This window comes from Oryx dammah, unplaced genomic scaffold (genome assembly GCF_014754425.2).
Source record: "Oryx dammah isolate SB20612 unplaced genomic scaffold, SCBI_Odam_1.1 HiC_scaffold_26, whole genome shotgun sequence".
Taxonomy (NCBI): Eukaryota; Metazoa; Chordata; class Mammalia; order Artiodactyla; family Bovidae; genus Oryx; species Oryx dammah.
In genome coordinates this window covers 72,452,571-72,478,466 of record NW_024070210.1, presented here as the reverse complement: position 1 = coordinate 72,478,466, position 25,896 = coordinate 72,452,571, and the positions used below count along the sequence as shown (strand labels likewise).

General features: G+C 43.1%; 1 protein-coding gene across 1 annotated transcript; it reads right to left on the bottom strand.

Annotated features, from left to right (window-relative positions):
- Window positions 1-8,174: 8,174 nt before the first annotated feature.
- On the bottom strand, window positions 8,175-23,226 carry GREM1 (gremlin 1, DAN family BMP antagonist). The gene is made up of 2 exons (XM_040227002.1): window positions 22,996-23,226; window positions 8,175-12,247 (listed from the first exon to the last, which is right to left on the bottom strand). Exons 1-2 carry the CDS (start codon window positions 23,160-23,162, stop codon window positions 11,692-11,694), a joined length of 723 nt encoding a protein of 240 aa, XP_040082936.1. The 5' UTR covers window positions 23,163-23,226; the 3' UTR covers window positions 8,175-11,691.
- Window positions 23,227-25,896: the final 2,670 nt, after the last annotated feature.

The following is a 25,896-nucleotide window of genomic DNA, read 5'->3' as shown; positions in this document are numbered from 1 at the left end:
GGATGTATCTGGCTCAAAAGATATGGAAAGAAGAAACTACTATAAAAGCTTGACTGTTACTATGATGTGAAAAAGTGTGTAAAGTTGGGCTAGGGCCTAGCAGAGCTTCTGGGGAGACTGGAAAAATTGTTTCTTAACCTAATGACCATTAAAAAAAGAGTGTTCGCCTTGAATCAATTCTTTGTGTAAATTTTGAAACCAGAAAGTGTGAGCCCTTTAATTTTCTCCTTTTTTCTAGAATGTTTTGGCTATTCTGGGCACTTTGCATTTTCATGTAAATTGGCTTGTTAATTTCTGCAAAGCAGCCAATTAGAATTTTGATAGAGATTGTATAGAATTGGTATAGCAATATTAATTCTAATTCATGAACACAAGGTATCTTTCTATTTATTTAGTTCAGTTCAGTTCAGTTGCTCAGTCGTGTCCGACTCTTTGTGACCCCATGAATCACAGCACGCCAGGCCTCCCTGTCCATCACCATTTCCCGGACTTCTGACTCACGTCCACCGAGTCAGTGATGCCATCAAGCCATCTCATCCTCTGTCGTCCCCTTCTTTTCCTGCCCCCAATCCCTCCCAGCATCAGTCTTTTCCAATGAGTCAACTCTTCACATGAGGTGGCCAAAGTACCAGAGTTTCAGCTTTAGCACCATTCCTTCCAAAGAAATCCCAGGGCTGATCTCCTTCAGAATGGACTGGTTAGACCTCCTTGCAGTCCAAGGGACTCTCAAGAGTCTTCTCCAACACCACAGTTCAAAAGCATCAACTCTTTGGCGCTCAGCCTTCTTCACAGTCCAACTCTCACATCCATACACAACCACAGGAAAAACCATAGCCTTGACTAGATGGACCTTAGTCGGCAAAGTAATGTCTCTGCTTTTGAATATACTATCTAGGTTGGTTATAACTTTCCTTCCAAGGAGTAAGTGTCTTTTAATTTCATGGCTGCAATCACCATCTGCAGTGATTTTGGAGCCCCCCAAAATAAAGTCTGACACTGTTTCCACTGTTTCCCCATCTAGTTCCCATGAAGTGATATGACCGGATGTCATGATCTTTGTTTTCTGAATGTTGAGCTTTAGGCCAACTTTTTCACTCTCCACTTTCACTTTCTTTTACTTTTTTTTTCCTTAGATTTTTTTTTTTAATTTTTATTTTTAGTTTATTTCATCAAGAGGCTTTTTAGTTCCTCTTCACTTTCTGCCATAAGGGTGGTGTCATCTACATATCTGAGGTTATTGATATTTCTCCCGGCAATCTTGATTCCAGCTTGTGTTTCTTCCAGTCCAGCGTTTCTCTTGATGTACTCTGCATAGAAGTTAAATAAGCAGGGTGACAATATAAAGCCTTGACGTACTCCTTTTCCTATTTGGAACCAGTCTGTTGTTCCATGTCTAGTTCTAACTGCTGCTTCCTGACCTGCATACAGATTTCTCAAGAGGCAGGTCAGGTGGTCTGGTATTCCCATTTCTTTCAGAATTTTCCACAGTTTCTTGTGATCCACACAGTCAAAGGCTTTGGCATAGTCAATAAAGCAGAAATAGATGTTTTTCTGGAACTCTCTTGCTTTTCCATGATCCAGCAGATGTTGGCAATTTGATCTCTGGTTCCTCTGCCTTTTCTAAAACCAGCTTGAACATCAGGAAGTTCACGGTTCATGTACTGCTGAAGCCTGGCTTGGAGAATTTTGAGCATTACTTTACTAGAGTGTGAGATGAATGCTACTGTGTGGTAGTTTGAGCATTCTTTGGCATTGCCTTTCTTTGGAATTGGAATGAAAACTGACCTTTTCCAGTCCTGTTGCCACTGCTGAGTTTTCCAAATTTGCTGGCATATAGAGTGCAGCAGTTTCACAGCATCATCTTTCAGGATTTGAAATGGCTCAAATGGAATTCCATCACCTCCACTAGCTTTGTTCGTAGCGATGATTTCCAAGGCCCACTTGACTTCACATTCCAGGATGTCTGGCTCTAGATTAGTGATCACACCATCATGATTATCTGGATTGTGAAGATCTTTTTTGTACAGTTCTTCTGTGTATTCTTGCTACCTCTTCTTAATATTTTCTGCTTCTGTTAGGTCCAGACCATTTCTGTCCTTTATCGAGCCCAGCTTTGCATGAAATGTTCCCTTGGTATCTCTAATTTTCTTGAAGAGATCTCTAGTCTTTCCCATTCTGTTCTTTTCCTCTATTTCTTTACATTGATCTCTGAAGGAGGCTTTCTTATCTCTTCTTGCTATTCTCTGGAACTCTGCATTCAGATGCTTATATCTTTCCTTTTCTCCTTTGCTTTTCGCCTCTCTTCTTTTCACAGCTATTTGTAAGGCCTCCCCAGACAGCCATTTTGCTTTTTTGCATTTCTTTTCCATGGGGATGGTCTTGATCCTTGTCTCCTGTACAATGTCATGAACCTCAATCCATAGTTCATCAGACACTCTATCTATCAGATCTAGGCCCTTAAATCTATTTCTCACTTCCACTGTATAATCATAAGGGATTTGATTTAGGTCATACCTGAATGGTCTAGCAGTTTTCCCTACTTTCTTCAATTTGAGTCTGAATTTGGCAATAAGGAGTTCATGATCTGAGCCACAGTCAGCTCCTGGTCTTGTTTTTGTTGACTGTATAGAGCTTCTCCATCTTTGGCTGCAAAGAATATAATCAATCTGATTTCGGTGTTGACCATCTGGTGATGTCCATGTGTAGAGTCTTCTCTTGTGTTGCTGGAAGAGGGTGTTTGCTATGACCAGTGCATTTTCTTGGCAAAACTCTATTAGTCTTTGCCCTGCTTCATTCCGCATTCCAAGGCCAAATTTGCCTGTTACTCCAGGTGTTTCTTGACTTCCTACTTTTGCATTCCAGTCCCCTATAATGAAAAGGACATCTTTTTTGGGTGTTAGTTCTAAAAGGTCTTGTAGGTCTTCATAGGACTGTTCAACTTCAGCTTCTTCAGCATTACTGGTTGGGGCATAGACTTGGATTACTGTGATATTGAGTGGTTTGCCTTGGAGACGAACAGAGATCATTTTGTCATTTTTGAGATTGCATTCAAGTACCACATTTCGGACTCTTTTGTTGACCATGATGGCTACTCCATTTCTTCTGAGGGATTCCTGCCCGCAGTAGTAGATATAATGGTCATCTGAGTTAAATTCACCCATTCCAGTCCATTTTAGTTCGCTGATTCCTAGGATGTCAACATTCACCCTTGCCATCTCTTGTTTGACCACTTCCAATTTGCCTTGATTCATGGACCTGACATTCCAGGTTCCTATGCAATATTGCTCTTTACAGCATTGGACCTTGCTTCTATCACCAGTCACATCCACAGCTGGGTATTGTTTTTGCTTTGGCTTCATCCCTTCATTCTTTCTGCAGTTATTTCTCCACTGATCTCCAGTAGCATATTTGTTTTCTAAATTCTTTAAACAATGTTGTATAGTTTTATTATAAAACTTCCTCTGTCAAATGTATTCCTATGTATTTTATTCTTTTGATGCTATGGCAAATGAATTAGTTTTTAAGTTTCAGATTTTTTATTGCTAGTGTATAGATGATGGTTAATTTTTGAATATTGATCTTGTACCCATAACATTAGTACCCATAATATTAGTTTTTGCTATGGGCTGAATGTTTTTGTCTGCCCATCACCCCAAATTCGTAGGTTGAAATCCTAACCCCCAAATATAATGGAATTAGTAGGTGGGGCTTTTGGGAGAGTGGAAACTTTATGAATGAAATTAGTACCTTATAAAAGGGGCTCCAGAAATATCCCTAGCCCCTTTTCCCCTATGAGGGCACAATGAAAAATTGGGGACCTGAAAGCAAGTCCTCACCAGACCATGACAACACCCTGAACTTGGATTTCCAGCCTCCCAAACTGTAAGAAATAATGTTTGATGTTTATAAGCTACCTCAGTCAGTTCAGTTCAGTCGCTCAGTCATGTCCAACTCTTTGTGACCCCATGAATCGCAGCACACCAGGGCTCCCTGTCCATCACTAACTCCCAGAGTTTGCTCAAACTCCTGTCCATTGAGTCGGTGATGCCACCCAGCCATCTCATCCTCTCTCGTCCTAGTCTATGGTATTTTGTTATAGTTCCTGAATGGACAGTTATTCAGTTGCTCAGTTGTGTCTGACTCTGCGACTCCATGGACCCCAGGAGCCACCAGGCTCCCCTGTCCTTGGGATTTCCCAGGCAAGAGTACTGGAGTGGGTTGCTGTTTCCTTTTCCAGGGGATCCTCCTAACCCAGGAATCAGTTTGAGTCAGCATGAGGATTCTTTACCACTGAGCCATGAAGGAAGCCCCTGAATGGACTAAGACAATGCTAATATTTTTTGGGGGGTGGGGGGTCAATTCCTTAGGATTTCTACATACAAGTTTATGTTGTCTGAAGACAGAAATAGTTTTACTTCTTCCTTTCTAATGTGGATGACTTTATTTTCCTTTCCTTGCCTAATTACCGGGCCTCAAGTACAACATTGAAAAGAAGTGGTAAAGATATCCTAACACAGAAAGTTTTCAGTTTTTCTTTCACCTTTAAGTAACGTCAGTTGTTGGGTTTTCATAGATGCCTTTTTATCGGGTTACAGAAATTCCCTTTTATTCCTAGTGTTTTGAGTGATTGTATCATGAGAAGATGTATTTTGTTGAGTGTTTTTTCCATATGACTGTATGGGTTTTTTTTTCTATATTCTATTAATGTTTTATTACCTTGATTTATGATTAAACCAACCTAAAATTCCTGGGGCAAATCTCACTCAATAATAGTATATAATCTTTTTTATATGTTGCTGGACTCACCTACTTATTTTGCTGAGGATATTTGCATCTCTATAAGAGATATTTGTCTATATTTTTCTTTTATGATGTTTTGTCTGGTTTTGGTTGTCAGGGTACATAGGATGAGATAGAAAGTGTTCCTATTTTTTGTTTTAGAAGAGGTATAAAGAATTGGTATTAATTCTTTAAGTATTTGGTAAAATTCACCAGTGAAGCTTATGGTCTTGGCTTTTTTTTTGTGGAGAAATTTTTTTATTACAAATTCAATCTCATTTATTTGTAATAATTCTATTCAAATATCTATTTCTTCTTGAGTCAGTTTCAGGAGTTTGTGTATTTCTAGGTGTTGTGAACACCTGCATAAACAGAATAGACCTTACCTAAAGATTGGTTCAGACCGATAATACCACAAACATCCCAAGAGTATATGAAAAGATTTATTACTTACATAAAGAGGCTTTCTGTAGAGAACAGGGCAGGCCTCCCAACCTGGTCTGAAAGATGGCTTCAGAGAGCAGGAGAAGGAAGCTGACGTGGAGTTTTTATGGTGGTTAGAGATGATGCTGGGATGAGAGCTCCCACCTGGAAGAGATGGGCCTTGTTTGGTCTAGCCATCTCATCAGAGGCAAATGAAAGAGAACCTGGGCTTTCTTATCAGCCTTATCAGATGTGGGGCATAAGGGGAAGAGAGGAGTGAGGCTTAAAAGATTTTAGCAGTCAAACATCGAAAAAATGGAATGAGACTTTCTTATATTAGAAATTTGTCCATTTCCTCAGTTATTTAATTGGTTGGCATACAATTGTTCATGGTATTCTCTTATGGTCCTTTTCATTTCTGTAAGTTTCATAGTGTTATTCCCTCTTTTCCTGGATCTAGTAGTCTTTTTCTCATATAAGTCTAGGTAAAGGTTTCTTAATTTTCTTTTGCTGGCTCAAATCTGCTGTGCAGCCCCTCTAGTAAAATTTTTATTTTACTTATAACACTTTTCAGCTTCAACTTTTCTATTTTTTACAATAATTTCTATCTCTTTACTGACATTACAAATTTAGTGAGATTTCATTCTATTTTCCTTAGATTGTTTAGAAATGGTTTTTCTCAGTTCTTGAACATATTTAAAAAGTTGACGAAGCTTTTGTCTAATGTCTGAGCTTTCTAGGGGACTGTTTCTTTCTTTTTCTTTTTTTTCTTATGTATGGGCCATTCTTTCTTGGATTTTATTTTTTGCATGTTTCAATTTTCTGTTGAAAAGCGGGCATTTTAAATAATATGATGTGGTGACTTTTGAAGTCAGTCTCTCTCCCTCTCCCCAGGATTTGTTGTTGCTGCTGTTTGTTATTATTTATTTCATTCTTTAGAAACTTTTCCAAGCTAATTGTGTAAAGTCTATATTTTGTGTTGTGTATGGCCACTAAAGCCTCTGCTTGGCTATCTTAGTGTTCAGCTAATAGCTGAACTGTAATTTCCTCAAATACTTGGAACCAATAAGTCTTCCATTCCAGTCTTTGCTGAGGGGCTCTGTGTGAATATTGGGGCACACCTTCAACACTCAGCCAGGGAGCTGACAGCCCTGCCTTAGCTTTCTGCCTGTGCAGAGCCTCAGGGTCAGCCTGAGGTAAGACCTTATGGCCTGCTCAGATTCTTCCTGAGCTTGTTCACAGCCTTGGGCAGGCACACAGCCCTATACATGATTTGGCTTTCTAGATTCCCAGTAATATGTTGAAGCTTTTCAAAGCCCCCCAAAATGTCATTCTACATTTTTAAGCTTTTTGTTTAACCTATTGTGAGCCCAATTGCTATCCACTGCCTCAGGCGGCCACAAAAATAATCAATTGCCTCTAATTGTTTTCAACACGGCTTTTCACACTAGGCAGTTTCCAATTAGGTCAAGTAAAGATACCTTTGCAAGTGGGGCCTCCAGGGCCTGACAGACAGGTCAAATAATTACCATTCTCTGGGTATTTGGTTTTCAAAGAACTCAAATCCCATTCTACCTCTCCCAGTGACTGTCAGACTGCTGGTGCTTATCATAATTGCAGGCTGTTGGTTTCAAGACTTCTACGGAACTGGAGAGGGAGATGAGAATAGGGCAAGTTACAATATCACAAGGCTTACTATTGTTACAGATATTCAGCCTTTCTCTTCAATAAGCACTCAGACTGCTGCAAGTCTTTAGGTAAATTTCCAGAGTTCTAAATATCTGATGCTATTTTTGCAGACTTCCAAAGATTTTATGGAGGAAAGAATTTTCAATGCCTCTCACTCCAACATTTTTGCTGATGTCCTATTACATACTTTTTTGAAACCTAGAACATATTTCTCTTTCCAGTCCCACTACCTTTTCAAACCCTGTCGAGATATTATCTCCTAGGTGTGCCTGTGATTTTTCTGAGGACACTGTCTTTTGGGGACTTGCCACTTTTTTTCCCCTCTACGTCCAAGGAGGCCATGACAAAAAGAGGTGGCAAAGAGACTGAATGCTTCAGAACAGGAGTTCCTGATGATGCCATCAGGATGATGATACCAATACAACTTCAGGGTGGCCTAGATCATTAGATGCAAATAGTCAAGACTGGATCTGTTTTTAAACTGATACACTCTATCCTTAAAAGAACAAACTGGTAAGTTGAAAAATCTCACTTTTCAGGGTTTAAGGGCATAGGTGCTATAGTAAGACAAGAATTCACTATTTCCTAGCAGCGATCATAATGGTACACACATTGTTGAGTCACTATGAAAATTAAGCGGAAAATAATTAAAATCCTTGACAGTGTCTGGCACAGGCATTTTCATTATCACTGTTAGAGCACCAAAACGTAGCAGCAATCCTGTATCGCACACCTAAATAGGAAGGGATGTCAGAAATCCATTCATTCAGTTGCATAACCAGGGCAATAACTCACAATGTCTCAAATCCCTATCAAATGATATCAAGTATATGTTTTAATATTTCCAAGGGAGTTGACTATATCTCAAAGATAGCTCAGTGCACTGCTGAATCACTCTCATTATTAGAAAGCTCCTTCTTCTACTGAGCCCCAAATCTTTCTCCCCCTCTTCCCTTGAATACCTCAAGAATAAAGCTATTACCATTTCAGCGTGACGATTCTTCCACTATCTGAAGGCTTCTCAGAAGCATTTTAACTCTTCCTTCTAGCTCTGGGGAAGAGGTTGGTACTTTTTACTGCTCACCAGCTTTCCCCTACCTCTAACTGCCATTGCCTGAGGTGTCCTGAAATCAAGCGAGATCTGGAAAGTGTGAATAAAGGAAATAAATTTCTTGTCAGATCACAAGAGATCTCATGATCTATTTTCTACCTCACTTCCCGTGACAAATGAATCCCTGCCCCAGCTCTATCCTGTGAACACTATCAGTGAAACGAACACACAAACAGAGAAGAGGTTCAATTTATTGGCTGTTCTTTGGGAAAGGTTATATATAACATTATTGGGGTGAAGTTAAATTCTAGTTACAGATTCATAAAACTTTGCTTTCCACCAAATTAGCTTTTATGAGACTACCAAATCCCCCCTTATCCTCATAGACAGCAAAGGACCTTGATCATAGTCATCATAATTCTGTTTTTCAAATGATTAAAGCAGACATAATACATAATGCAGTTGATATTAAATATATTGAGAATGACAAATCAGTAGAACTACTTTCACTCTTTAGCATTAACTTGTCATTTATAAATGTTCTGTACATACATTTTTTTATTTTAGACTTTCTCCATAAAAGGACTTGTGGACAATTCATTATTATTTGCTATTAGTATATGCACATTTAATTCTTCCAAAATAACATTTAAGATCTCTCTTAGGATGCCTCAGAAATGTTAACCTTTAAGGAACATTCAATTATAAAAATAAAAGCTCAGGTCTTGACTCTATAAGGAAGTTCAGATGTGTCAAGATTTTATTGTTTCCCTCTGACCTGATAAAAACATCCAACAACATACAATGTGCCAGCTTCTTCTTTGCTCAACTCAGAGGAAGTCATATAAAGGAGAAAAAAAAAATGCTTGAAATCACAGTGACCAAAGGATTTGAGTTAATAATTACATTAAATAACCATAACTTTTTGTTTAACTATTCACATTCCACACAGTGGAAATTATCCTTTCCTCCAGATTATTCGCTCTCATTTTTAACTTTGCAGAACTACAATAACAAAAAACAGCTTACAGACGCAGGATGTGTTTTTCTCTTTTAATGCCAAGCACAAAGTGTACATCATAAAATTCATATTTGGTGTTTGGCATTATTTTAATAGGAAAGATCTAGATCACAAATATCTTGCCATAAAAATTCTACTATAGTAATGAAAAAGACATATCATTACATCATCAGTGACTAATACATTAACAGATATGGCACTTTCAATAAATGTTGGAAGATGCATGGGACTTGGGCTAGTTTTAATATAGGCACAAAAAGAAAAGCAGACATCCCCTTCTTTGGGTAGTGCTGTGCTTTTAGGGCAATTATGTTGCTTATTATCCCAGTGAAGTTCATTTTGAGCAAATTCTCTTCACTTTAGTCAAATCCAACTTACATGCAAAACTGTGGTACAAGCTACTAAAAGAAGATTCCTGCTGCCAACTTAAGCCATCTCTTTTTAACAAAATTGCAAGCTTGTGGCAGTTAAAACAACAAGAGAGATTTGGTGTCTGCTGGTTCTGAATGTCATTTTTCCTCTCTAGTGTGGCTGTATATTTTCAGCTCCTTCTCCTTTCTTCTCTCCCACCCTCAAAATTCTAGCTTAGTATTTGCATGCTTAATTAAATCCATTCTGTGCTTTATTGTTGGAGGATGTGGACGATAGAAAGATTTGGGGCAGGGGCTACTGTGGATGTGAAATGCACAGACTATGTGTTAGCACAAATTCTCCTAGTGTAGAATCATCAGTAGTGAGTTTCAATGTTTTAAAATTAGACTCAATATTTTGGGTGTTCAAGATGACTTTCTGCTTCAAAGTATGGTTCCTATTTAGTTGTTAGTGGGGAGAGCACTGGACCAAAACAAAAATAAAATAAAAGCAGCCTCTTTAGTTGCAATGATTCTTTGAACGCGAGAGCCTTCATGGGCAACCTAAATGCAAGTCCATGGTGTTTGTTTCCCATGTTACACATGACTTGGCTGGTGAGACTGAGAAGATGCAAGGCAAAAAGAGTACGGGGGTGGGGTGGTTTACATATAAAACCTCAGGCTTGAAGAAAGCAGGTTGGCCAAATCCAAAATGCAGGAAGGTTTTCCCACCCTGCACTTTGGCCATTAGATAAATCCTAAATAGGCATTGCAAATAACCCAAGTTTAATCAGAGAACAGCAACTACCGGTAGGTTCCGAGTGGCTATAATGTTACATAAATCCTACCAGCAGTAGGACAGCTAATGCACACAAATGCTCTGATTTTTTAACTGGGGTTTCCCTTAGATCCTCAGAGGGTGAAGGAAGAAGTGCAGGTCATACGCCTTACATCTCCTTCCTGCCTTTTAACTACTCCTTAGCCAGAAGCAATTGCCTTCCTTGTCTTACTCTGCTCTGCTCTCCAGCTCAATCTCCTGCTGCTGCTAAGTCACTTCAGTTGTGTCCGACTCTGTGTGACCCCATAGACGGCAGCCCACCAGGCTCCCCCGTCCCTGGGATTCTCCAGGCAAGAATACTGGAGTGGGTTGCCATTGCCTTCTCTGGCTCAGTCTCCTAACGATGGCTAAAACAGACCCTGAATGAGTGGAAAGGAGCAGGCCCTAAACTCTCTTATCTCAGCCAGGTCCCTCGCTGTCAAGTACACTCAGCAAAGGACCAACAGGACTGTGGTTCTCAGAAGCACCACACAGGAACAATGAACCGGGGAAAAGGTGATGATAACTCAGCCAAAAGGACAGATAATCAGACCTTTTGCTTATGAGGTTTTTGTCTTTTTCCTATTCCTGTGTAGGAGTTTCTGAATTACATCTTTTGTCCATCTGAGGGGCAAAGCAGGAGGGGCTGTTTTGGTTTCACTCACTTCTGAAAATAGGAGTGGTCAATATTTATGTTTTAAGTTTGGAATTGAGTTACAGCTAATTTCAACAGTCACAGTGACTGCCAAAGTTAATGATTTTTTGGCAATTCTATTTCTCTTCTTTAAACATCAGGGGAAATTTTGCTAAAGCATGGGTCTCACTGTGTTTGGAGGTTGGCCTTTCCATACTCTGCCCATCTCCTGCCTGAATTTTGCTGGACCAACTGGTCCTCGCCTGCAATCTCTCTCTTCTCTCAACCCTCTATCCTTCTTGCCCTTGCACCATCAGCTTCCCCCCGAGTCTGAAAGGTCTTCCCCAAATAGGAAACATTTGCATCTATGATCAAGCAAGTTGCTTTAGAACCCTTGACAGGGAAGGTGGTGGACAGAAATAGTCACTGAGATCCTAAGAAGGGATGAATTGTGAGAGGGAAGAGGAAGGAGGGAAGCAAGCACAGGGTAAAACATCTTTTCCAAGGCCAGGGCAGCACAAAACAGGTCTCATGCCCTCAGAGAAGCCTCTCCATTAATATTCATTTGGAGGGCACGTGGAAGACCAAGGCAGACCCAGACCACAGCCTGCCCACCACCCCCTCCCCCCAAAGTGCCTGGGGTAGTAGCTTGGGTTTTTTTGTGTCATCCCGCAAGGAAGCAGATACATTTACATACTAGGAAGTGCCCTCTAGCAGAGACTGTGTTTCCTCTGGTGTCTGCAAACACCCACAGGCACCCACAAACACTCAGGAGCACAAACTACGCACTAGCAGGCTCCTGGGAGGAGGCAGCTGGTGGTCCTTCTTGCCTCTGGGTTTAAGCCAAGTAAGAATCAGGTTGATTGAGGTCTGTCTCTGGGCCCGCCTGGGGCCTGCATCCCAAGGACAGGCTGGGTGTGCCTGGCTTTAATCCAAATCGATGGATATGCAACGACACTGCTTGACACGCGTGACCCTCTTCTTCTTGGTGGGTGGCTGGAGTTCAGGACAGTTGAGCGTGACCATCATGGTGGTGAATTTCTTGGGCTTGCAAAAGGAGCAGGACTGAAAGGAGCCCTCCTCCTTCCGGATGTGCCTGGGGATGTAGAAGGAGTTGCACTGGCCGTAGCAGAAGCGGTTGATGATGGTGCGGCTGTTGCAGCCCTCCTCGTGGATGGTCTGCTTCAGCGGCTGGGTTTTGCACCAGTCTCGCTTCAGGTATTTGCGCTCGGTCACATGCAGGGCCTCCTGGCTGGACTCCAGCACCTCCTCTCCGGGCATGGCAGTGCCCCGCCCCTGGCCCCGCCCCCGGTTCCTGGAGCCAGGCTGCTGGGGAGACTGAGTCTGCTCCGAGTCATTGTGCTGGGCCTTGTCTGGTGGGGGGATAGCCCCTTGGGACCCCTTCTTTTTCCCCTCAGCAGCTGGCAACAGGGTCCCCAAGAGGAGAAGCAGGGCTCCCACAGTGTAGGCTGTGCGGCTCATGCTAAAGAGAGGAGACAGAGAGAGGAGGCATGAAAAATGGAAAAGTTAATTAACAAAAGCATTAATAAAACAGCCAGTATTTTATCAGGCACTTGGTAAACACTTGATGTAAGTGATTTCTTTTGTTTTCACAATATCTCCAGGAATTAGGTACTGCTGTTCTCATTACCCTCTGACCCATGAAGCCATGAATTAGCTCATCCAGAGTTATACAGCAAATAAGCCAAGATACGGACTCAACTGGGAATTCTAAGGTGGCTGAGTGGTAAAGAATCTGCCTGCCAATGCAGGAGACTCAGGAGACATAGGTTCAATCCCTGGGTAGGGGAAGATTTCCTGCAGCAGGAAATAGCAACCCACTCCAGTATTCTTGCCTGAAAATCCCATGAACAGTGTGCGTGTGTGTTCAATCACTCAGTCGTGTTGGACTCTTTGCGGCTCTATGGACTGTGGCCCCCCCAGGCTCCTCTGTTCATGGGATTCTCCAGGCAAAAATACTGGAGTGGGTTGCCATTTTCTCCTACAGGGGATCTTCCCAACCCAGGAATGGAACCTGCATCTCCTGAGTCTCCTGCACTGCAAGGAGATTCTAAACCACTGAGCTACCAGGAAACCCACCCGTGAGCCATACAAAAAGGCAAAAGGATATGACACCAGAATATGATTCCCCCCCCACCTGCCCAGGTCAGAAGGTGTCCAATAGGCTACAGGGGAAGAGCAGAGGGCAATTACTAATAGCTTCAGAAAGAATGAAGTGGCTGAGCCAAAGCAGAAATGACTTGCAGTTGTGGGATGTGTCTGGTGGTGAAAGTAAACTCCAGTGCTGTAAAGAACAATATTACATAGGAACCTGGAATGTTAGGTCCACAAATCAAGATAAATTGGACATGGTCAGGCAGGAGATGGCAAGATTGAACATCAACATCTTAGAGATCTGTGAACTAAAATGGACCAGAATGGGCAACTTTAATTCAGATGACCATTGTATCTACTACTGTGGGCAAGAATCCCTTAGTAGAAATGGAGTAGCCTTCATAGTCAACAAAAGAATCTGAAATGCAGTACTTGGGTGCAACCTTAAAAATGACAGAGTGATCTTGGTTCATTTCCAAGGCAAACCATTCAACATCATAGTAATCCAAGTCTATGCCCCAACCACTGGTGCTGAAGAAGCTGAAGTTAACCAGTTCTGTGAAGACTGACAACACCTTCTGGAACTAACACCAAAAAAAAAAAAAAAAAAGTCCTTTTCATCATAGGGGACTGGAATGCAAAAGTAAAGTCAAGAGGTACCTGGAATAACAGGCAAGTTTGGCCTTAGAGTACAAAATGAAGCAGGGAAAAGGCTAACAGAGATTTGTCAAGAGAACATGCTGGTCATGACAAACACTCTTTTCCAACAACCCAAGAGATAGTTCTACACATGGACATCACCAAATGGTCAATAACGAAATCTGATTATGTTCTTTGCAGCTGAAGATGGAGAAGCTCTATCCAGTCAGCAAAAATAAGACTGGGAGCTGACTGTGGCTCAGATCATGAGCACCTCATTGCAAAATTCAGGCTTAAACTGAAGAAAGTAGGGAAAACCACTATATCATTCAGGTATGACCTAAATCAAATCTCTACGATTATACAGTGGAGGTGATCAATAGATTCAAGGTATTAGATCTGGTAGAGTGCCTGAAGAACTACAATTGGAGGTTCATAACATTGTACAAGAAGCAGTGACCAAAACCATCCCAAAGAAAAAGAAATGCAAGAAGGCAAAATCGTTGTCTTAGGAGGCTTTAAAATAGCTGAGAAAAGAAGAGAAGTAAAGGCAAGGGTAAAGGGAAAGATATACCCAAATGAATGCAAAGTTACAGAGAACAACAAGGGAAGATTTTTAAAAAAAAAGTGGGGGGGGGGCAGTGCTTAAGAGAAAAATGCAAAGAAATAGAGAAAAACAATAGAACAGGAAAAATTAGAAATCTCTTCAAGATATAAAGGGAACATTTCATGCAAGGATGGGCATGATAAAGGACAGAAATGGTAAGGACTTCCCAGAAACAGAAGAGATTAAGAAAAGGTGACATGAATACACAGAAGAACTGTAGAGAAAAGGTCTTAATGACCAGGATAACCATGATGGTGTGGTCACTCACCTAGAGCTGGACATCCTGAAGTGTAAAGTAAGTGAATGGGGGTGATGGAATTCCAGTTGAGCTATTTAAAATTCTAAAAGTTGATGCTGTTAAAGTGCTGCACTTGAAAAAAGTTGCTCAGTCATGAGTCGTGTCAGATTCTTTGAGACCCCATGGGCTGTAGCCTGCCAGGCTCCTCTGGCTATGGAATTCTCCAGGCAAGAATACTGGAGTGGGTAGTCATTCCCTTCTCCAGGGGATCTTCCTGAGGTCTCCTGCATTGCAGGCATATTTTTTACTGTCTGAGCCACTAGGGAAGCCCCCAGTATGTCAGCAAGTTTGGAAAACTCAGCAGTGGCCACAGGACTGGGAAAGGTCAGTTTTCATTCCAATCCCAAAGAAGGGCATTGCCAAAGAATGTTCAGACTACTGCACAATTGTGTGTGTTTCACATGCTAGCAAGGTCACTCTGCTCAAAATCCTTCAAGCTAGGCTTCAGCAATACATGAACTGAGAACTTCCAGATGTACAACCAGGATTTAGAAAAGGAAGAGGAACTAGAGATCAAACTGCCAACATTCGTTGGATCATAGAGAAAGGAAGGGAATTCCAGAAAAGCATCTACTTCTGGTTCATTGACTATGCTAAAGCCTTTGATAGTTTGGATCACAACAAACTGAAAAATTCTTAAAGAGATGGAAGTACCAGACTGCCTTACCTGTCTCTTGAGAAACCTGTATGTGGGTCAAGAAGCAACAGTTAGAACTGGACATGGAACAACTGACTGGTTCTAAATTGGGAAAGGAGGGAGGACAAGGCTGTGTATTGTCACTCTGCTTATTTATCTATATGCAGAGTACATCATGCAAAATGCTGGGCTAAATGAATCACAAGCTGGAATCAAGATTGCCAGGAGAAATAACCTCAGATATGCAGATGATACTACTCGAATGGCAGAAAGTGAAGAGGAACTAAAGAATTTCTTGATGAGGATGAAACAAGAGAGTGAAAAAGCTGGCTTGAAATTCAGCATTAAATAAAGATCATGCCATCCAGTCCCATCACTTCATGGCAAATAGTAGGTGAAAAAGTAGAAGCAGGGACAGAATTTTCTCTTCCTGGGCTCCCAAATCACTGCGGATGTTGACTACAGCCATGAAGTTAAAAGATGCTTGCTTCTTAGAAGAAAAGCTATGACAACCTAGACAGTATATTAAAAAGCAAAGATATCACTTTGACGACAAAGGTCCATATAGTCAAAACTATGGTTTTTCCAGTAGTCATCTATGGATGTGAGAGTTGGACCATAAAGAAGGCAGAGTGCAGAATTGCTGCTTTTGAATTGTAGTGCTGGAGAAGATTCTTGAGAATCCCTTAGACTGCAAGAAGATCAAACCAGTCAACCCTAAGTGACATCAACCCTGAATATTCATTGGAAGGACGGATGCTGAAGCTGATGCTCTAATACTTTGACCACTGAAGAGCTGACTCACTGGAAAAGACCTTGATGCTGGGAAAGTTTGAAGGCAAAAGGAGAAGGGGCTGGTAGAGGATGAGATGGTCAGAAAGCATCACCGACTCAACAGACATAAATCTGAGCAAACTCTGGGAGACAGCGAAGGACAGGGAAGCCTGGTGTGCTGCAATCCATGGGGTTGCAAAGAGTCAGACACAACTTGGCAACTGAGCAACAACAAACACCATGATACAGTTCCAAATGATGAAACATGTCCTTCACATATACATGTGGATCTGCATGGGTGTGTATATGAAATTTACAAGGTAGAAAGTGGGCACAAGAAAACAGGTGTGTGCAAATATTTACATAGGTAAGTGCCAGAGATATGTTGAATAAGTTTATGATAGTGAATTATTATGACTGGGTCTGCAGTTAGATATGGGTCAGCAGGAACAATGGCATATGAACAATGGCAAAAAATTAAAATAAGAGAAGAGGAGGCTATAGGAAAACTGACCAAAAAGAAAGAAAGCAAAGATGGAGAGAGAGAAAAATGAATGGAATGAGGAGTGTAAATCAGAGAAAGGAAGACTATTTTAAAGCAATATATTCAAGGAAGGTGGGGGCAGAGAAGGAAGAACAGGAGACGTGTATTTTTCAAAAGGAGGGTGCAAGAGAGAAGCATCAGAGTATTAAGACTCTCCTGGGACAGTACTTCTCGAACCTGACTTTGCAGACAATACCCAGGGATATAGTTACAATGCAGATTGTCATTCCGTGGGTCTGCCTTTCTAACAAGCTTGGAACAGCAAGGTCTGTGGTACCCACAGCAATGGGGCATGGAAGGTGCTGTGAAAATGTGAAAGGATTTTCTTTTCAGTGAGTGCAGTTGTGAATTCACAGCCTCCCTCCTCAGGCTATAACAGCGAGCCTGATGGATCCTGAGGCTTCTCCTGTCTTGCACCGCCATTGTGGTTCTGAACCCAAGGACACAGCTGTGAAGCACCCATTTGCCTGCTCCCTTCTGACCACCAGTGTGACACATGATAACCACTAAGTGCAGTTGAACAGTAACCTCATCACACCCCTCTAGGAACAATACAGGCTGGAATTAGTAGCTGCAACAGTTACCTTTCAAAGACAAAGGCAGGGTAGAATCTATATCCTCTAAGGGGCAAGTCCTGTAGTAAAGACCATGCAACCCTAAGGATAATGTCAAATTAAGACAATTAAATATGAAAATCAAGATATTCTTAAATGGCACCTTTTAAACATTAACCTAATACTTTTGGGTAAGTTCAAGTTTGCAGCTGATAGTGACATTTAGCTCCTGCTCTGACTACAGACTCCCTGGCTTTTGTCAGTTTATGTTACAACATCCCCATTCTTTAAACAGAGCCTTTTTGGCCTCAACAACAACAAAAAATTAATTTCCTTATTTTGTCTTTTAAAAAAATTGCTCATGAGGACAACCCAGTTACAAAACAGTCTGATTTTCTCCAGAGACCAGGATAACTTGAGCTATGACAAGCTAGTCTCCTGAGCAAATACAGTGTGAATTTGGGAAGCTTTCAAAGTTTCTGTTCTTCACTCAATTCCAGGCCAGGATCTAAACTAAAATTCAGTCTCTGCCCATTTCCAAGAGGAGCGCATAAGACAGCCTTATCTTCCCCATCACTCCTAAAAGGGGCCTCCAGAAAAACTGAAGCCTCCAGAGCAAGACTGCAGAGCCAGCATCACAGAGGCCAATCTGAGACTTGACCAGGAATGTATGATGACTTCACAGGACAGGTTCAAGTCATGGGGTCATGGGGCCAGCCCTACCTACAAACATCTATCCAAAAAATGCAGTTTTCTTTCTCTTCACCGCTTAGGACCTTCTTTATATTCATCTTTTCTTATCTGGCATTTTTCCATCTGTCATTAAATAAAACCAAGTTTGAGAGTTCTAAGGGCTTATTCATTACCTCCTCTTTCATTCCTGGCAGAGTGGGCTCTCTTTTATTCAATGATGATTGTCATGGACCACACTGACCAGCAAAACTTCTGTTCTTTGCATTTAAAATGCATTCCCACAAGCTGATGAGCAGAGCCAACTTTTGATTTCTGTCTCCTTCTAGCCTTGGGAGCTTCTTAATACTTCTCTTCCTTTTTCTAGGAAAACTCCAAATACTCACTACTTTTTACCAGGTCCCAGGAGAACACCATGGGGTTTATTTTCCCATTGAAGCCATTGGATTCACTTGGGCAGAAACCAAGAATAAAGCAGTAAATTCAAAATTAGTCAACTGTGGTTTTCTGTTTTAATTTGGACCAACTTCCTGTTCCTATGGGAGTGTGCAAACCCCATAAGAAAAAGGGGTCTAGAGTGACAGATTCTTTTTAAGAAAAGTAAATTTTTTCTCAAAATAAGATTATGTGTGAAAAAATATTATGAAATGGCTACACAGAAATTTAAAGCTTACTCTTAAATATCTTCAGCTTTTGAGTTGTTAAATCTTATAACTAGTTATTTGGAGAGAAGAAAAAAAAAACACTTTATGAATCTCAGTCAACAGAGACCTCAACTTCTTAGAGCAATGCTCTGAGAACTCTGCATGTCCTACATGAGTAAGGTGGGGGGGGCGCTGGGGGGGGGTGATGAAAACTATACTTAGTCAAGTCATCGTGGTCAATCACTCAGCCTCCCCCCACACCAAATGATCTTGATCATGCATTGAAGGAAATAGGACTGATGTGTTCTTGAAATTCCAATTGTATTGTCACTAAATAATTTGCAATCTGTAAATATCTAGACATGAGGGAAACCAAGAAAATGTAAATTTCTTGCAGATAAATTCTTCACCTTGACATCTAGCAGAGTGCCCCGTTATAAAAAATAGAAGCAAAGACCAACCCAGATTTAGGTCTTATGGATTATCACCCATATTCAACCATGAGCTGAAAACATTTCTGGTAACTTGCATTCTGAAATGATCCACTCACATTATTAAAGCTGCAACTCATGGACCCAGAGTGCATCAGACACCTATAAAGATCTCCCTTATTTCTCCTTTGCAGATAATATTCTTCTTTCCAAAGGCTGCCCCTCAATGCATTTCTGCTTCACCAAATCATGTGATTATATTTTCATGGTGAGTTTTCTCTGCAACTGTTTCCCACCAGCAAGACCCACCCACCCCTACCTATTTTTCCCCTTTACCACTGTCCTCCCCTCTAATCCACTTGTCCCAGAGCACATACTCTCAAAGTATGTCTTCTCTCCCTGATGCTTTCCTTCAGGTTACCCTGAGTGATCAAAAGCAAACATCTGCCCAAAGATATATCAGCCACCATTGTCCTGTGTAGGTCATGGTGATTTATTCTAACCTTCACCAGGCCATAACAATACAATCATCTAATTCTTGGGAATGAGGAATAAAAATGCTATGTGTAACCTGTTTCTAATATCCTCAGTGTCTTTGGGAAAGTTTAGGCCAGCTCCTTTCAGCACTCTTCTTGCCGTATTTCTCATTTTAGCTAACCAACCTGCTTGTAATCAGTTAAATGGAGTGCTGAGTGGGATTAACAGTGAGGAGACAATGATCAGCAAGCCAGATGTCTGTGGCTGAATGTCTGATCAATGTTTTAGAAAGCTATTCAACAGGCGTGACAGCAAATTATTCACCAGTATTAAAAAAAAAAAAGATGGAAATGACAGCAAAGGCTCTAAGTGCAGGCCCAATTATAGAAGACCCTATTTCTTTTTCTTAGGATTAAATCTTTAAGGACAAACATTTTTAATTGGGTCTTTAATTTTTAGAAAGATAGTCAAATTTTAGAAATTGAGCAGTGATGTTCTAAAGAATCTACTGGGTTGATTTTCTGTTTTCAGACAATTTGTGCCAAAATGGTTGGCAAACTAGTAGAGGATAAATCTCACCTGTGTGAACTGCAAGCACACTAGCTGCATCTTTTCTATGTTGAAGGCGAGGCTAAGTCAGGCTGGGGCCCAACACCATAGAGGGCGTAGAAAAGCAACTCACGGGCTCTCCAGGCTCTTGGAAGATTTTTTTTTGGTGAAGTTAACGATAGTATACAATTTTTTGCGGTCAACAGGAAACAAGTTGGAAAGTAATGAATGTTAAATGTTTTTACTAAGCAGCACAATTGAGAGACAGCCAAATCATAGGTACTATGTTGTAGTAAAAGGTGTGTGTCGATCTCTGTGTGAGCAGGACTTGGGATTTAATTTCAAAACCATCTTATGGTACACCTTGAGGTCCTAAAATGTTACTGCCTCTCCAAATGGCACCACTCATAATAAGAGCTACCTGTATTTTTAAACCCTATGTGAGGCAATATACTCAATTCTGACAGAACTTTATAATTGATTTTTTCACAACAAAACAAGAGGTATATAATACCATCTTCCTTTTACCGACAAGGGAATCTAGACTCGTGGGGAAGTCGGGGTTTGAGTCCCATTCTTCTGAGGCCCCAAGCACATGTCCTTAAGAACTATTCTACAGACACACAGCACAGTATTTAATAAGGGGTACATGGCCTTGTTTCTAATGCAATCAAATTTGACGAATACTGTAACTCAAATAATTCTCTATTTTGCTCATATGTGAAGAAAAAAACCTTTCTGATCCCAGGAAATACTGTTGCGCTTCACATTTCTAAGAGCATATGTTAAAACTAAAGACTTCCTTGCAGATGCAAGACATAGGCTGATAACACTGGCCTGGTCTGTTCCTTTCAGTTGGATGCTAAGTCACCTCCTCTACCTGTCCCATGCCTTTTACATAGAAGGTTTAGGTTTTCCATCTGTCCTTCACTTTGTTCTGCACTGCTTTGCTGCTGACAAGCATTTCTTGGGAGAGGGGTTTGTGGCATAAAATTTCTTGGCATTATATCATTTTTAATACTTCAACCTTAAGGGCTTCAGTATAAAGATAAGGCAGGCAGCTTCCATTCAGAGATGCGGGGATGTAATAGGTTTCTACTCTCCCCTGTGTAACCACTAGGTTAGCCAACTTGAATTTCCCATAGATTGTGCATGGGTTAGCAAAACATTTCACTCAAAATGAACTTTTAAGAAAATAGAAAACCGGTGAAATTACAAAGTTTACAAAACACTTTAATTCCTACAATGACCTGGGGGTTAAACACACACATACACACACACACTACAACACGACACCCAGCATCCAAGTTCTAGAGAGCCCTTAAATAATTAATTAATACTGACAATTTGGAGTGTGCAATTTATTCAGTGATGGTTACTGGATCACCTACTGTCGTAAGGTGGAGTGTACCAGAGGGGAGAAGAGAATCTGTGGTTTTCTGAAAATACTTCTTTCCCTCGTTGCTTTGAAAAGTCCACCCTTTCAAGTCCCCCTCTTTCAAAAAAAAAAGAAAAGAAAAGAAAAGAAAAAGACGTGGGGGCTGAAAAACCCTGGGGTGAAAGAAGACTCCTTGCCCTGGGATGGGGGTTATCTTAAACTCTTCTCCGCTATTTATTTATCTTGTGTGTACAGTTAGAGAAAGCCACTACTCTGGGGTCCCTGGGGCAGTGTAAATCCCTGGTGACCCACTTAACACAATAGATTATTTTAATCAACTCGTGTCCTGGCACCATCTCGAAGAGGAACGTAAACAGACGCGCTCACCGCTTGGATCTGCTCTTTGCAGCTGGAGATCCAATTTCCTACCGATGGTCGCCTCTCTGCCCTTGTACCACTTAAGAAGAGACTTTTAACCCCTAATTTCGAGGTTGTATTTCTGTCTAAAAGAGTCGGGATTCAGAGACGGAAGGGGAGGACAAGGCGGCAGCCACCAGATTCTAGCAGGGAGCCCCTTCGGGCCAGCTCTGGGCGCGCTGGCAGGGCTTCACAGGAGAGACTCCTGTCTGCCCCCTGCCTCGCCCGGGGTACCTTATCAGCGCCCCGCTCTAAGAAAAGCCTGTCTGGGGCGCCCCCAAGGAGGTGCTGGGATCCGAAGACAAAGCCAAGTCAGAACGGTGGCGCGTCTGTTTTCCCAAGCCAGAAATCTACAAATAACTCCAACTGGCAAGGTGACGGCCCCCGACACCCTACCAGCCCCTGAGCCTGCTCTGTGAGCTGCACAGCCGTCAGCAAAGTGGCGGATGAAGACGAAGGATGACCTGGGCTTCCAAGCCGGGGACCAGCCTCCCGCGGCCAGTCCCGCGTCGTCCGCGCAGCGATACGCTGCAGGGTCCACTCGGACACAAATTAGGGCGGTACTCGCGGAATGAGGACCCGACGGATTGTCACTGCCCAGCGCCTGACGTCCGCGCTTCAGTCGAGTCGCGCATGGGGCAGGAAGAATCCTAGAAGAGGAAACGCAGCACCCAAGGGTGCGCAGCCCGCAAGTACTGGTGTGTGCTATTTGCGGTGTGAGCACCATGGGCTCGCGGGTCTCGGCGTCCCGGACGGCTCACCGTACCTCACCGGTCCGGTTACCTGACCCTCGGGTTTCCGCCGCGGCTGAACTCCGCAGCTCCGCCGTTGCACACGTCTCCGTCTCACCTTGAGGACAGGCAAATGGATACATCGCTCATTCTCAGGATCTTCCACCCCACCGCAGGATCAGTCACAGCTCTCCGACGGGCGCGCCCTGAAGTCCCCAGACCCAGAGTTCCGCCTCAAACACAGGGGACCCTCTCGTTGCAACTTTTCCCGTCGTCTGTGGTCGAGCCGAAGGGTCCCGCTGCTCCCCACTGCTCCCCGGCGCTCATTCTCCCTCTGCTCCTGCGCTCTGTACGCACGGTCTCCGCGCCCTCACCCAGCGGGCACGCCTGGCAAGCGTGGCTGCCACGCACACTAGCAGAGTATTAGCGGAGCTCTGGGAGGTGGCAATGGGATGCGGGGTTCTTGCTCTTAACCTCCTCTTTCCCAGTCATGCCCTGCACACTGCCCAAGGTGAGGTGAAAGCAGCCAAGACCTCGGGCACGAAGGACCCCGCGATGGTTCTTGAGGGTTCACCCAGGGAACGCGAGGCCTCGGCCTGCGCGCAGGAAGGGCTGTCGCGCACCGAGCGGGACGCGGGAGTCGTTTCCCGACCCCTACACACACATACACACACACCCACACCCACACCCACACCCACACCCACACCCACACGTACACACACACACGCCTGCGTCTCCGCGCTCACCTGTCAACGCGGCGGGCCTTCGGGGCCTGCGCTCTCGACGCGTGGCGCGGTGTGCGGCCGCGGCCAGAGCCGCCCGGGCTCCGCGTGGGGTCCGCGGGGCAGAGAGCACCGCTCTTGCGGCACACTGGGTCGCCCGGTCCGCGAAGGGCGCACCGAGTGAGGGGCATCGCGCCGTCTCCCGTTTAAATGCCGGCGGCGGAGCGCGGCGCGCGGGGCCGCGCCTCTCCATTGGCCAGGCGCCGCCGCCGCCGCGGGACCCGCTATCCGCCCCCTTTCCCGGTACTGCCCCCGCCCCCCGCACCCCTCCTGCCTCCCCGCGGGGTCCCCTCTCTCTGCCGGCCTCGCCTCTTTGTCTGCTCCCCCCGCCCGGACCGGCTGGGAGAGGTCACCCCAGGGAACTGCGCCTGGAATGCACAGCAAATCACATTTTCCGCTCCCGTTGGAGGGGGAAGCGCGGGAGGAAATCCCCCCGGCTCTCGGCCCTTCATTCCTCCTCCGCCCCAGGCCTGGGCTTTTCCTCTCGTCGGCCCCGCGACGCGCTCGTTCGCGGAGACTGCACGGGGAAGAGCAAGAACTCCGTGGGATCGCGACAGATTAGGCGATTCTTTTCCGGTGGAGGCAGCGAGACTGCCGGGAGCTCCGGTTGAGCGGTCGCCACGACTCTGGTGCGGCTCCGCCCGAGGCCCCCAACTTCGAGGGCGCTGACCCCGGCGCCCCCGTTAACCTCGGCGGGCTCGCTGGCCGCCAGCAGGAGCCTGTCGCCAACATGACACCCTTCTCTCCTAGCCCGCCACGGGCGCTTTCAGCTCAGATGCCGGCGGCCTCGGCTGTGAGTGTACAGAGGGAGTAACGGGGGGCAGAATAACCGAAAAGGACCCTAAAAATCTACAATGCAAAGTCAAGGTTTCCATGCAGATTACTTTTAAAAGGGAGAGAACAGTCGCTAGGAGAGGTTTTCCGTAGCAAGTTGAAGATGAATAAATCAAGAAAATAAAAAGTCAGACAAGGAAATAACTCTCTAGAAATGGAAGACAAAAACCTACGTGTGTGAAAAACCGATGTCACATTCTGTATTCATTACTGAGAACCCGATGAAGAGTGGCGAACATATCAAGCGCAGAAATATTTTTTGAAAGATGAGCGAACACTTCCATTTTTTCTCTTAGCTTGGAAATCGGTTCCTCAGAGAAGCCGTAAACTTTTGTATGTCGATGTTAGAAGCCCGTGCAAAAATCGACCCGGCTGCAAGATTTGCAGACCGGCTCCATCAGCGAGGTCAGATGATGACGTTGAAAAACATTTGTTACAGAAGGAAATTTGAAGGTGTTTGTACTGACTACAGCAAAATAAACAAAACAATGAAACCCATCAAAAGGTACTTGTGAAACATTCGTGGTTTAAGTACTTAGCTTAAGAAAACAAAACAAACCCCCAAACAGCCTGGATTTTTTTTTCTCTCTAGGCAGGCATTAGGGGGAGAGAGCAAGAAGTATTGAACTCCTTCTAGATGATGTTAGGAACTTGAAATCGATTTTTCAAAATAAATGAAACAAGAAGGAAGTCTGCATTAAATCACTATCTAGAGAATCTTCATCAATCTGCATGTTTTGTTTGTGCAGACGGCAGTTTCTACCCATGAACTCAGTGCTGCATTTTAAATGTTTTCAGTAATTTTTTGTTTAAAAAAAAAAAAAAAAAGCCATAGTTTGACCCATAGTTTCTAGTTGCCTGCAAGATTCAAACATTCAACAGGGCTCAAAGACTTATCTTGGTCAAGTGGACTGCAGGAGAGATACACAGAAATATACAAAATATTTAGGCAATTAACAGCCCAGCCAAAGCCCACCAAGCTGTAGGAGCCAGCTGCTCTCTCCATGTGTAAACTATTCCACCAAAGAAAAGGAAGCATATTTTACAGATTCATAAACTCCTTCTAATCTAAAATCAGCGCTTTAGTCATGGGTTTTTTTTTTTTTTTCAAGATTCATATAAATTGATCCAAATGAAACTACAGGGACAGAGTTTACCTCCTACATTGGAAGTAATTGTTTTAGAGCCCCAACACTCTGGTTTTGTATATCTCAATCTATCTCCATCACTATCTCTATCTAGTAGGATTCCTCCTCAGGAGGCTTCTCAGACCACACTCCCTACAGTAGAAACACCCCACCCCACCCCGCTATCCCACAGCTCTCTGCCTCATTTCACTGCATCATTTTTCTTCTTTGCAATTTTCTCTCCCTGCCACTAGAATATAAGCTTCATGAGAGTGGGCACTTTGTCTGTCTTGGCACTTTGATTCCCACGAAGTATGTAGAATACAAAGTGTCTAACACAGACTTAGGGTTCAATAAGTAGCTGTGGATTGGAAATATTCAGCATATGCCCACTAGGTATGATTATCAGCTGAACCAATGCTGAGGATATACCCATTCTGCATTGGTAAAGATAGGCCCTCCCCTTGCAGAGTTTATAGTCTACTCTGTTGGTAAATATTTATGTAGAGAGTTAAGCTTTCTGCCTCACATTTGTGTTTCCACAGCTCTCAACCAGTCATTGCAAACCATTATCCAATCTAGATGAAGGCATAAGAGTAAAAATTCTTCAGACCTCTTTAACCATAATTACATAATTGAAACCTGCTCTTACTAAGAGAGGAAAGAAGAAGAATGACTCCATGTAGGCAAACTTAAAATTTGAAATCTGAGATACCTAAACAATAATCACTAAATGATAAATTTCACTTACAGAAATCACTCTCAAATTAATTTGAGGCTGTTATGAGAGAAGTGTCAGTGCTGCTCAGCTACTGGTTTATAAAAGGAAAGTCCATTTCTCTTGTTTTGCTCACCTATCTATAAAACGTGTTTCTCTCCATCTAACTCACAAGATGCTAAGAGG

Excerpts from the sequence above, each read along its gene's own strand:
- GREM1 (XM_040227002.1), bottom strand. The coding sequence starts at position 23,162 with ATGCCCCTCACTCGGTGCGCCCTTCGCGGACCGGGCGACCCAGTGTGC. Across the intron at positions 12,248-22,995 it reads AAGGCCCGCCGCGTTGACAG|CATGAGCCGCACAGCCTACA; the intron begins GTGAGCGCGGAG and ends TCCTCTCTTTAG.